The sequence below is a fragment of the Rhipicephalus microplus genome, chromosome 6 (assembly GCF_043290135.1).
Source record: "Rhipicephalus microplus isolate Deutch F79 chromosome 6, USDA_Rmic, whole genome shotgun sequence".
In the NCBI taxonomy this organism is placed as follows: domain Eukaryota; kingdom Metazoa; phylum Arthropoda; class Arachnida; order Ixodida; family Ixodidae; genus Rhipicephalus; species Rhipicephalus microplus.
Genome location: NC_134705.1, coordinates 189,123,313 through 189,136,417, shown reverse-complemented (window position 1 = coordinate 189,136,417; position 13,105 = coordinate 189,123,313). Strand labels below are relative to the sequence as shown.

At 48.0% G+C, this 13,105-nt stretch overlaps 2 protein-coding genes across 2 annotated transcripts in view; both read right to left on the bottom strand.

The window, feature by feature from the left end:
• LOC119166979 (cell division control protein 42 homolog) overlaps window positions 1-13,105 on the bottom strand; it is a 136,758-nt gene that overhangs the window by 80,314 nt on the left and 43,339 nt on the right. The window lies entirely within an intron of this gene.
• On the bottom strand, window positions 909-4,049 carry LOC142765744 (uncharacterized). The gene is made up of 5 exons (XM_075867283.1): window positions 3,764-4,049; window positions 3,389-3,635; window positions 1,450-1,623; window positions 1,302-1,394; window positions 909-1,230 (listed from the first exon to the last, which is right to left on the bottom strand). The coding sequence occupies exons 1-5, from the start codon at window positions 3,900-3,902 to the stop codon at window positions 924-926; spliced, it is 960 nt and encodes a 319-aa protein (XP_075723398.1). The 5' UTR covers window positions 3,903-4,049; the 3' UTR covers window positions 909-923.

Below are 13,105 nucleotides of genomic sequence, written 5' to 3'. Positions count from 1 at the left end.
TACGCCATAGGCGACAAATTCGATGTTACCGAGTCGTCTGTTCATGTTTGTGTGACACGGGTCGTTCACTTCTTACACGCTATTAGCGATGAGATAATTTGCTGGCCTAGTAGCGCGGAAGTGACCCGCATAAAGAACGGCTTCCTCGCCAAAAGTAAAGGCAAGGGCCCAAGAAACACCATCGGCTGTATCGATGGATCACACATCGGGATACTCACTCCAAGCGAATCTACGCAGTCTTACTTCAACCGGAAAAAGTGGCCTTCGATAATCCTGCAAGGAATCTGCGACGACAGGAACAAGTTGCTGAACGTGTTTATTGGGTTTCCAGGTTCGGTTCACGACGCCCGTGTCCTGAGGGAGAGCCCCTTCTTTGCACGCGCAATTCAGGAATGTGAAGACAATTATATACTGGGTGACAGTGCATATCCACTGATGCCATGGCTCATGACCCCATTCAAGGACAATGGAAGTTCTTTTCCTACGTGGAAAAAGAGCTTCAATAAACGACACAGTCAACAACGAGTGCTTATTGAGAACACCTTCGGCCTGCTTAAACAGCGTTTTAGGAGGCTCTACCTTGTTGATGCAAAAAGTGTGCAACAGTGCTGCTATATAGTTATGGCTGCGTGTGTGCTACACAACATGTGCAACGATGAAAGGGACTTCCTTGAGGAACTTGCAACGCTTCCCCAAGAAGAAGATGTGGGCAATGATGAAAGTGAAGGAGATTTTGATTGCAGTCTGCCAGGCTACAGTCAGTCTCTGCGAGAGTTCATTGCAAAGGAACAGTGCTAGAAGTTCATCTTTGCTTCGCGATTTATTCAGTGTGCAAATGTTTTGCGAAGTGGGGTGCCGCGTCTAGAAGCAATGTTTTTTTTTAACAAATTAGATGGAGTAGACACTGCTAGTGTTATAAAAGTTTATTGCCCATATAATAACCCGTCCTTATTTGAGAGTACGTCGATCAACCGATCGAATCGCTGCATGCGCTCATCATGCCGCTTTGCCTTTGCCTCTTCCCATTTTTTTCTTTCCTCCAGTTGTTTCACTGCTGCCTCCTCTTGCTTAGCTCTCGAAGCTTGCATTTTTTCTAATGCCTCCAAGAGCGGCGTGACTTGGGACCTACTCTGGCGCTTCCTTTTTGGCGTTGTGCTGCTCCGAACTTTGGATGCTGTGTTGCACTCGACTGGGACTGCTGCATCTTGAGGTGCTTCAGTGATGCTGGTGCTGTTGAAAGTAATTGTACAGGTGCCATGTCATTTCCAGGCTACAGCACAAATTAAGTAATTTTTACTTACTCTGGACTTGCACTAGGCAGGATTGTTTTTCCAGGCTCCAAGAGCAGCCTTGGATTTACACTATGTTCTTTTTCCAAGACTTCTGCCAGCTCTCTGTAATAGACACTATGAGAATCACTGAAGATATGAAGACACAATCGTAACTTACTCTTCATATTCACAGTTCACACGGTGGTGACCTGAAGAATTGTTGTCTTTTTTTGACTTTTTATATGCTCTGTCCAGCGACTTCCATTTGTTTTCCACTTGTGTGGCAGTCACGTTGCACAAGAACTCCGTATTGATGGCCTCAGCCAACTTCTTCCACAGAAGCCTTCTTGTGCTAAACAAAAAAGCAAAGCACAGTTAGTAGGAAAGAAGGAAGCGACGTAACGTGACCCAAGTCTTGCAGTAGCACATGAACCTTTCCTTAGTACTTCATATGTGTAGCTTTCAGGGATAATTGCTAGGGATGTTCGATTATTCGAAAATTTTGGATAATGAATCAAACAGCACTGTATTCGGTTCCTAAGTCGAATCGAATTGCACATATTCTAAGTAACAAATATTCTTTTAATAATCGGCACTGGCGGGAGAACCCCAAAACAACGAAACAGCTACAAGTCATTCTTTCAATCCCTAATGTGACCTGTACGCAGCCCAAGCTTTTGCAAGACTACCTACACTATATTGATTGTCGAATGAATGCGCTTCTGAAAGCTCCATTCTTGCTCAATTTTTACTGCACTTTAGCTGTATCGCATTTATCAGCTCCTGTCTTCGTCTTGTAATAACCAAAGGTGGGAACTACGAGTGCTTGCAGCTTCACGACTAGCAACAGATACAAGTTTTGCGTTTGCGTAAATTGTTCTTGCAGATGTAAATTTCAACGCCCATTGTTATCCGCTTTTAGTGCGCAGGCCATGTTGTGATGACGGGTTGATCTGCTCCGTTACATATTTAGTTGTATCTGCAATGTTTGGTTGTAAATTGTTTTGTTTTTGTGTCCCAATTTTATTTAAAGTGAGGTGACAAAGTCTCACGTTGATAACGCTAGTCAATGCCGTAGTTGAACCTACAATTACAAAATGTTACGAATATTCTAGTTCCTGCTGCATACGAGATTACCTTAGTTTTCGTAATTGTGGTATTTTGAGTAGATTCAAACTGACTGTAATGGCCTTTGTCGAAAGTTTGTGACTATTTGTTTCAAATAAAATGTTCTGTTCTAAGGCTGTTTTGAAAATGGTCTACTTACTATTCAAACAGTATTCAATTACTATTTGGTGCCATTACTATTTGACTCTTACTTGATTAGGTTCCGAAATTCACTATTCACACACTTCTGATAACTGCGAACGTTCTTTTTGTGCGGGAAGCATTATGTTGGAGAAGTTGAACATTGTGTAAATCACTCTTTTGGATCATAAAGCTTCACTAAGGAGACAGCCATATTCTAACCTGTCTTTGCATTGTAAAACATGCAGCTGCGCAACCTTGTTTGCTGACACGACGGCGCAGTCTAGGTTCAAAGATAGGGTAGCACGTGTCAAGAAGCATATCTCTTTTAACAATGAGCTGCACCATCTTGAAAAGTGGCAGTGCGAGAGAAATGCGGACAGACAGTGAAGACACAAGGACTGCAGGGCGAGACTTGCTAGAGATGTGCCTCAGAATAACAACATGCAATTCCCTCTAGTGCAAATTCTCAAGGCAGCACTACACTTGCAACATGGCTTGAGCTTGGAGGTGCTGCACCTTTTCGGCAAGACAGCGGTTGTGCAATGCCCAACACAAAAGCACCGTCGCTGTTTTTGAAGATCACTTGACTTAATGAAACATTACGAATGCCTTCGTTGTGTATATATGTGCGTGACTATACATACTGTTTGTGTGTATATGTAAACGTATATGTCACAGTCAGGCGCATAGCCAAAATTTTTTTTCAGTGGGGGGGGGCAGTAAAATGTAAATTGCTGGCAGTAAAATGTAGGCAACAATAACCATCGCCATTGTGAACTTCATGCGCCCTTATCTTGTTGGTGCTTGCCTAGAGTGAAACGGAATAATAAAAAGCTGCAAATAATTTTGGACATAGGATGACATACCGAAGTGCCCTGGTTTTTCCCACCAAGTCCTTCATTTCCGAGTATTTGGCGATGAAGAACCTTGTTTTTCGGGCGCTCCAAAGCTCTTCCACATCTTCAGCCGACGCGGCTGCTGCTGGAAATGCGGCTAAAGCCCCATCGCTGTCAACGTCGCCGTCGCAGGCAGGAGAAGGCGTCGGCGGTTGTGCCGGAGGGGGGTCATTTTCACGATTCCCTGCCATGAACCGCAACGTAACGCGCTTGCCGTCTGCAAGGGCGAAAACCAAGATTAAAAATACCGACATAGCATAAGCAATGCTACGAGGCTGTTTGCTGACCGACTACGACTCCTGGCCGCTAACCACGTTTTTTGGCAATGCATGCAGCCTGACTTACCTGATGCCTCATAGACGTAACCGTTGGCGTCCGTCATAAATGACCCGTCGGGATTGTGAAGTGCCTTAACTTCCTTTTGAACGCCCTGAACAACTATTTGCAACGTCGTCTGCTCTGGCCTTGGGGGGACGCCCGCCATGCTGCACTACTCTGCACCTGCTTTGGAGTGCGTGCACGCCGGTACAGAACTCGTCAGGAACTAGGCTTACACCTAGACAAAACGAGGGAGCCAGTGCAGAGGGTTGTGATGTGTGGTGCGCGTTCAAAGTGCGCGCCTTCGAAAAGTGCGCGTCACGGAAAAAAAAAAAAAACAAAAGGAGAAATACCAGAGTGCACGTGCGGGGCTGCTTAAACAAGAATGACGACGTTAAAGAGCGTCGAGCACGAGGATGCGTGGCAGGACGTGAAGTAAACAAAAGGTAAAACATCCAATGGGCAGCGAACACGGAGATTTCAAGGCCCAATGGCTTGACACCACGAGACAGCAGTATCTCCAATGAGAACGAGACAAGTGGGCCAGAGCTGAAGCAGGAGCCTGAGCAGACCAGAGCAAGGGGAATTCGAGGCAGGCAGTGCAAGCGGAAGGTCGTCACCGGACCGGGCGCTGAAGATGGGCCGTCGGGCGTAGGACCCGAGCCTGCAGGTCTTCAACCGGCCGGGGCCTCCTGCCGTCGTGTTCCCGCTCCAAAGGACCGTGGCCATCCGGTCCTGAACTCCTTTCCAGGGCCTGCGGACTTTGGTTCCGGCAGGCGAGCTACAGCCGTCGGGCTCCGGGCCCGAGCTGTGCGCCCAGCTGCTTGACTAGGTCGACCCTGGTTCTCTGACGCGTCACCACCAGCCTGCGTTCTCTCGTCACAGACGGGTCCACACTCCTAAAGCCAGAGCCACCACGTTCCGGCCTGGTTTCTCGACGTGTCGTCAGCAGCCAGCGTTCCTTCACCCCCGTCCTGCCCGCGTCCTGAAGCCGGAATCACCGCGTTCCGGTTTGCTCATCGTCGGCGGAATTCAGCGTGTGGGTGAGACCGAACAGATATCTTGCGCTACTCCCATCACTCAGCCCCTTTCGAACGTTAGGTTTGGTTACTGACTTTGAACGTTTTTGTTGGGTGTTTACAGATGTGTTTCGTCATGTCCAGTCAACTGTTTATTAAGTGTTTTGTTTTGTGAGGAATCTTTGCCTTTTTTTCTTTTCAATTAAACTTTTTGTGTGTTTCTTGGAAACCGAACGGCTTTGTCCTTATTAGAAAAACTCTCCGGGGCTCAGCCCGGGAGAAAAACAAATCAGCAACAAGAACCCTGCTTCACAAGGGTGCGACAGAGGGCGCGCGCTGCTCCGGCAAAACGAGGACGAAGGTGCTGCACCCTTTGAACTGGTTCAGCCGGTGCAGCCAAAACGAAGAGACCTCAAAGTGCCTCCTCCGCTCAGCGTGGAGTGATGGAGTGGGTGACCGTGTGGGAAGAGTGTGCGTACGTTTTTGAAAGCAGCGTAGGTGCACACCGTACAGCCGCCCGAAGTAGGAGGCACTGCGCCGTGTCGCCTGTAGGCAGACAGAAATTAGGTGCCTTCTTCCTTTTCCTCATGAACCACTAACAACAACAAGTAGGAGTGCAGGGAGAGGGTGTGCACGAAGCGAGTAGTTTCGGGGGAGGAGGTGAGAGAGCGGGGGGGGGGGGGGGCAGGACAACCAAATCCCACCGGATTGAAGCGGAAACAGCTTTCACTTGACGGCGTCCATTTTGCTCCTTTTTTTTTCACCTACATTCTCTAACGGATTTTTATGGCCACGTACAGGTTCTGATCGAAAATGTCGGCGGGCCCCGCCGACTTTACAGTACGGTAGTCAACCACCACACAGCAGTGATGTTATCCGTCCCCGCCCCGATGGTAGAGTGGCTAAGGTACTCGGCTGCTGACCCGCAGGTCACGGGATCCAATCCCGGCTGCGGCGGCTGCATTTCCGACGGGGGCGGCAATGTTGTAGGCCCGTGTGCTCAGATTTGGGTGCCACGTTAAAGAACCCCCAGGTGGTCGAAATTTCCGGAGCCCTCCACTATATACGACGTCTCTCGTAATCGTATGGTGGTTTTCTGGACGTTAAACCCCACATATCAATCAATCAGTGATGTTATTTATGGTGCACGTAGGGTTACTGTCAGTGCTGCGAATGTCTATACTGTAAAGGTAGCACATACAGTAACTCTAGGAGCGCGGCTGCTGACCCGATGGTCGCAGGTTCGAATCCGGCCCTGGTGGTTACATTGCGATGGAAGCGAGAGGCCCGTTCACTGTGCCATGTTACAACGCAGAGACGTTACAACTCGGAGACTACGGAAACGTAGTAATGCAAATGAGTGTTGCGGAGAAGGAGATGAACTTCGGGATCGGTGATTGAACAGCAGCCGGATCTTCTATGCAAGAAATAAATATAAGTAAATAAATAAAACATATAATACCTCCTTTGCTAGAGCGATGTCATCGCTGAGAGTAAATCGCTTGCGCCCAGACATCGATTCCGCTGATGACAGAGCGAATGTAGACAACGTGTTCGCCGTTGGCGCTTCTGCTTCGGCTTGTCTTGACTCGGTGGCTTGCTCCGGGCCGTGAACGTAAAGCCTATCCGGCGAGTAGTTTACGTTACGCAAAGGTTCACGTTCCGTAAAGACTCGCGCATGCGCAGATTCTATCCGGTATCCGGTAACACGGTAACGTAAAGAAGTATACGTACAAGCTAAAACTCCGTAATGAGAGGCCCAACGGCAAAAAAAAAACAATGGATCGAGGTGGGCAGGGAAGTGGGGGGTGGAAAACGGAGAACGGTGCGTCGACGGCGAGCTAACCGGCGACTATGCACAGTGAACAACCTTGCTGTCGACGCGGCCGGTCTCCGGGCCTCCTACCGAGGTTGTGTCGCGTTCGCTCGCGTACTACTGGCGCGCCCCTCGCCCAAACAAACGCGTCACATTGCGGCGTTTCCCGGGAAAGTCGGAATTTGAAAGTTGAAAGTTGAAATTTATTTCACCACAGCGATACACCGTGATTTACACAAGCAAGAAACAATTGTGGCATGGAAAGTAGGAAAAAAGCTGCGCTATAGCAGCTTGACTAGCCCCACCTCCCATTTGTACAAGGCAACAGAAAACAATGGCACACCAAACTCCATACGGTGCTCACGTATGATTGAAAGAAAAAAGAAAAGAAAATAACATTCTAGTGGTCGTTTATGAAGTACAGAATAGATGCACACTTGGGTGTTTACAAACAAACAATTATTGGGAAAAAAGGCAACCAAAATAAGACGCTATAACAGAAAGGGGTACACTTAAAATTTCATACATTTACATTTAGGCTTGCCTCGTCAAAGAACGTTCGAAAAGCTTTCAAGATCGAGGTTTTTGTCGTGAAAATAATAAAAAAAATGATGCATTTTGCGCCGAAGTTCCTTAAAGGGACACTACACAAAAAAAACGATTCTTCTCACATTAGTAAATAAGTGTTCAACAATGTAAAAAAAAAACAGCTATTTTACCACAAGAGGGGCAGTAAGTAAGCGAGAAAGCTAGCGACAAGAAAATGCGGATAGCGATGCTACCGTAAGGTTCCCGCACCAGACGCTTCCCTCCCCCACAGTCGTTGGAACAGTGCCAGGTAGGTCAAGTTGCAGCTGTGCTTGAACTATCGTAGATTTTGACGCCGTCTACTCGGTCACACGTATCTTCGTGACTGGTAAAAAAGGTATGTACATTGTACTCTGAGGGGGCCCAGAGGCTTAACATTACGAAGTTTCGAGAAATTCGATTGAGCCGATGTCGCCAAAGCAGGGAAATTACGCTTTAATGTCCATGGCGTCACGTGCAGGGGTTTCGGCACGGAACTTCAAAATGAAATTAAACTTCGACTTTGATTTTTTTTTGCCGCAATGAACAAACCATAGCTACATTAACAATATTAGAGTAGCCGGAGTTCAACTTTTCAGTCTAGGCCGATCAATCGTTTCAATTTAGTGTCTAAAGACTGTTCGTACAGTCTTTAGACTGTACAGATGCATGTACAGATGCACTTTGTTCGTACAGATGCACTTTGTTCGTACTCTTGCTGCGCCCTTCGGAATAACGTGTGAGGCGAGGTTTTACAAATATAATCATATATGGTAAGGGTACTAGAAGTTAATTTCATAGTGTAGGATGCATTCTAATTTAGTAAGGCAAATGCATTGTAGTGCACGCACCTCGCCTCTGGTACATTGTTATCGATGTCTATAGTCATAGGCACGCTGCTATTACACAGACATATACGGTAGGACCCAGAAAAGCTATATATTGAATTTGTTGACGTAATAATTATTGTTCTAGCGCAAACTCAATCTGGGTTATTGTTTTGCGGTGCGGCTGCTATGCGCAAGTTAACTAAATAAAACCAATGCGGTGAGCTTTCATGGCGACAAGCCCGCGAACGCTCAGCAGATCTTACTAGGGTAAATACGGCCACTACTCGCTCTAAACGGAGATGAAGAGTAAGAAGTGCAGCTACTACACGGTTATATGCGGTACACGCCGGTAGGGACCGCAGTTGGAGGGCGAGGGAGACGTGTGAACGAAGGTTATGCGAGTCTCTTTCGAGCGCCGTTGTACGACGGCGCCTTCGGAGGCGAACGTACTACTTAAAAACCACCCGGCAGGTTCATAGATGGAGCAAGAGTCGAGAAGGAAAGAGATTAAGGGAGAGAGTATATTTGATGAGAGGGAGAGAGCGTCGTTAGAAGAAGCAAGAAAAGGCCAGGCCAGGCGCACCGGACCTTGCGTTCCATGCAGACAGCGTGGCGCTTGCCAGCGTTTCCACTTACAGATAGGAAAAAAAGGAAGAAAGAAACCGCAGAGCACAGACGAACACCGCCATTAGGAGCAGACGACGCGCGCACTACATTGCAGACGGCGGACGGACGATTGAAGAAAGGGAATGCCTTCTGCTTCTCCGGTCGTCTGCTGTATAGCTGCCGCAAGTGTTTGTCTTGCTTAAGGCCTACGGCTGTAACACGCATTAGCAACGGCGACCGCCTTAACGCCCTCCGCTCATCTTTCGCGTCTTGTTCCAGCAGCAGGGAAAGACGATGCAGAGGCATCTGTGTGCATTCCAATTGCGTTTGTATAAATAGACCAGGTTGGATCGCAGTATTATAGTATTGCATCACCTTTCCTACAGTCACACATGTTGGGTTGTACACAAACTTCTCGCAGACTATAGCTACGCTATTAGCTCGGGGCAAATGTGATTCCTGTGCGAGCAGTTATATAGCTTTATGATATCTTTCTGACAAAGATTGGGTTCTAGATAAAACAACGCTATTAAGATTAACGCAGAAGAACTGGATACTCACGACAAACTCCCCCTCTTCCCCCCCCCCCGGCCACGTATTGTCGGCGCGTACATGCTTTGGGTCCTTCATTCACATTGGAGAAGCAAAATCTGCATATAGCACATCATGTCCTTGTACAGACACGAACAACAGACATGACGCAGGATTTCCGTTTCCATTTATGTAGCGATGAATGCAGACAAGAACTTTTTGATGGATACTTGTGTTACATTTCATGTAGATATAAACGCACATAATCTAAACTCCCCTAAGACGACTCCGAGTTCACCACCCTTTACACTTTATCGTACCATTTCAAGAACAAAAACCGGCACAGACGCGGACGTACAGCAGAAGGCCAAAAGTTTTCTTTTGCCCATGGAGGGTCTGACGCACCTTCATGCAAATATGCCCGTGCTTTTGTACGTGTGCGCGTATATACATATATACATACAAAATGTAAACAAGAAATCAGAGGCGGGGGTTAAACCCCGAAAACACCCCCTGCGCTACGCCAATGAACAAGAGAGGCCGCAAAAGCAGAATTTATGTTCGCAAGAAATGGGGAGCTAGCAGATGCAACATGAACTCTATCTACTGCGGGCGGATGAACGGCAAATCTAGAACGAAATGCGGCAGGTACCGCTCAGGTATGCGGCATCACACACACACACACACACACACGCACACACACACACACACACAAACGCGCGCGCACGCACGCACAAACACACACACACACACACACAAACGCACACACACGTACGCACGCACGCACACACGCACGCACACACACACAACCACGCATACATACACACGCACACACGCGCACGCACACACACACACGCGCGCGCGCGCACACACACGCGCACGCACACACACACACGCGCGCACACACAAACGCGCGCGCACGCACGCACAAACACACACACACATACACACACACAAACGCACACACACGTACGCACGCACGCACACACGCACGCACACACACACACAACCACGCATACATACACACGCACACACGCGCACGCACACACACACGCACACGCACACACACACACGCGCACACACACACACATGCACACACGCACGCACGCACACACACAACCACGCATACATACACACGCACACACGCGCACGCACACACACGCACACACACACACGCGCGCACACACGCACACACACACGCGCACACACGTACGCACACACGCGCACGCACACACGCACACACACACACACGCACGCTAGCCATGGCTTACAGTAACATACACAAGCTCCTCGGCGGTCCAGTTTCCCGGCCCCACCCACCCCGTTGCGCCAGCGACGACGAGCTAACGTTTTTTTTCGTCTCAAGCTCAGCGCATCTCCCAGGTCGTTGCACCCTTCCCAGCGAAGAGGAATACGGAGAGAAGATGGGGCTACGAAGCACCGGCAAAGACGGTGCGCAGTTATACGCAATTACGGCGCTAGAGCCAAGGAGCGAAGGAGGGAATGTATAAGTGGGATGAGACGTCCCACCAACAAACAACCAACTATAAGCAGCAGCATCATCAGATCAACCAAAACGATGCAACGAAGAAGAGAAAACCTCTCCTCTCAATCCTCTCCTGCACCCCGCGACGAAGCTCGTACTACAGCACTGGCAAAACCTTTCGCCGTCGTCTTAAATAGCTCCGCGGCAAGTCGTCTAGGAGACGAGGGCACCCACTACGCAGTGTATATCCACGGCCAATCCGAAGCCAAGAGAGGCCAACTCTGCAAACGGCCTGCCTGGAAGCGTACAAAAAAAAAAAAAGAAACACAAGAAGCGAACGCGGCGCAGCAAGCCAACACGGAGTGGAAGCCAGGCCAGCCAAGCAGCCACCAGCGCTATAGCAACGGAGTGACCTAACCTTTCCCCCAACTAATGAGGCGCTAATTTTCGACGAGAGATGGAGCTCGAGTGGAAAGAACGTGGAGGCAGGGGGGGCAGGGGGTGCGTAGTCGCCATCAAAAGCACAAAGACGCTTACATGCGTTGTTAAGCAGTGCGGCGAGCAGGAAGTACAGCGACCGCAATGTGTTTTTTTTTTTTTGTTTTTACTGTGTTTTCGGTAACCTTCACTTGTGCCCAAGGCTCAGCGTTTACGTATACTTACGCCAGTCTGGGACTTAATCACCCCGAGTTGATTCTGTACGCTTATTCTCCTTCTTTCGGTGCTGTTTCGTTTCGTCTCTTGTACCGATACTTTTTCTCATGACCTCAGTTGAACCGCCACATTAAAAGCACAGCGAGTTCTGCGTGTAAAAAGGGACAGCTTTATAGTACCGGTTTTAATTAAACGCTCTCTCTTTTCGGCTTAAGCCCACTCTTTTTGTTCACCCTCCCGGCACCGTACATCAACGGGAGTCGCGAAGGTATTTCCCTTCTGCCTTCGTACTCAACAATTTATTGCCGTTTACAGGCTAAGAATAAATACAAGCATCGCCTCCAGAACTGCTGCACGTTTGCCGTTCGTTACGCGCAATAAAGCTGTGCCTTTTCGCTGCACCCGTTAGTACTATTCTACTGCGAACGTAAACACTACGAAACATTAGTAATTTAAAGTTCTTCTTTACTGTCTAAATTATTGGGCTTTTCCGATGAATAATGTCGGAATCTTTGCCTGAAATTCGCCAGGGTGTTTAAGTTTCCCACCGACAACAAGCGACAGAGACATGTGTCTGTGAAGGTCATATACCTGAAATAAGCGCCACGTAGCCTTGACGCCACGAGTATATGTCAATCATTTTTTATTTCTCTATGTGTCGATGCACACTTCTATAGGCAGACGCGCTGAATGCATTGCGCCTGACAGGCCTGCGGGACGGCTATATGCCCTCCCATAGTAGAGTACTTAGGGATCTCAATCGTTAACCACTTTTTCTAAACGCTTACAATCACATAGAGAATCCTCACTTCATTTGGATTCGTTGTATGCACGATGGGTGAAGTAGGGCCTTGAAGTACAGGCCTACGGGACGGCTCTATGCTCTCCCATAGTAGAGTACCTAGTACTCTGAATCGTTAACCACTTTTTCTAAACACACGTGATGAGTACCTCGTACTCTAAATCGTTACCACCCTTTTTCTAAACAAAATACATGATGTGGCGTCGCAGAAATCAACAGGTTTTTTATTTTTATTTAGGAACGACTCACTGCTCTCCCATAGTTGAGTACCAAGTACTCAAAATCGTGAAACATTTTTTTTCTAAACACATCATGCACAATCGGTGCACGTGGGACGGCATTCAGCTCTCCCATAGTACAGATGTAAATCGTTAACCACTTCTTCTAAACACACATAGTACTCTAAGTCGTTACCCACTTCTTCTAAACACACATTATACTCTAAGTCGTTACCCACTTTTTCTAAACACGCATAGTAAACATTTACTAGGTTACTCTATGCTGCAACATCGACGACTGTGACGACACAGTAAAGCAAGTGTTAGTGGTTACAACTTAGGAACACATTTAAGCTCCGCCCACAAACGTCGCATATACCCCCCCCCCCCCCCCCCTCCACATTGAGAAATTGTATCGACGTTGCTACCGACACAGTACAGCAACTGATGAACCACGTATGATTACAATATATCGCAGAAATAGTTCACTTTCTCGAGTGTCGCGCAGTGCTTTAGGCGTGTGCACCGCTTCGTTTTTTCGGCACACCCATCTGGATTAGCATGGTAGGCGTTGTCACGGCTTGCGCTGATCAAAACACGTACGGCACCTGTCTGTCTGTCTGTCTGTCTGTCTGTCTGTCTGTCTGTCTGTCTGTCTGTCTATCTATCTATCTATCTATCTATCTATCTATCTATCTATCTATCTATCTATCTATCTATCTATCTGTCTGTCTGTCTGTCTGTCTGTCTGTCTGTCTGTCTGTCTGTCTGTCTGTCTCTGTCTGTCTGTCTGTCTGTCTGTCTGTCTGTCTGTCTGTCTGTCTGTCTGTCTGTCTCTTC

Bases quoted from the DNA above. Each gene is read 5' to 3' on its own strand.
- LOC142765744 (XM_075867283.1), bottom strand. From the start codon at position 3,902: ATGGCGGGCGTCCCCCCAAGGCCAGAGCAGACGACGTTGCAAATAGTT. The intron at 1,395-1,449 runs GTAAGTTACGAT...TGTCTATTACAG, and splicing joins GTGAACTGTGAATATGAAGA to AGAGCTGGCAGAAGTCTTGG. The intron at 1,231-1,301 runs GTAAGTAAAAAT...TACTTTCAACAG, and splicing joins CTGCCTAGTGCAAGTCCAGA to CACCAGCATCACTGAAGCAC.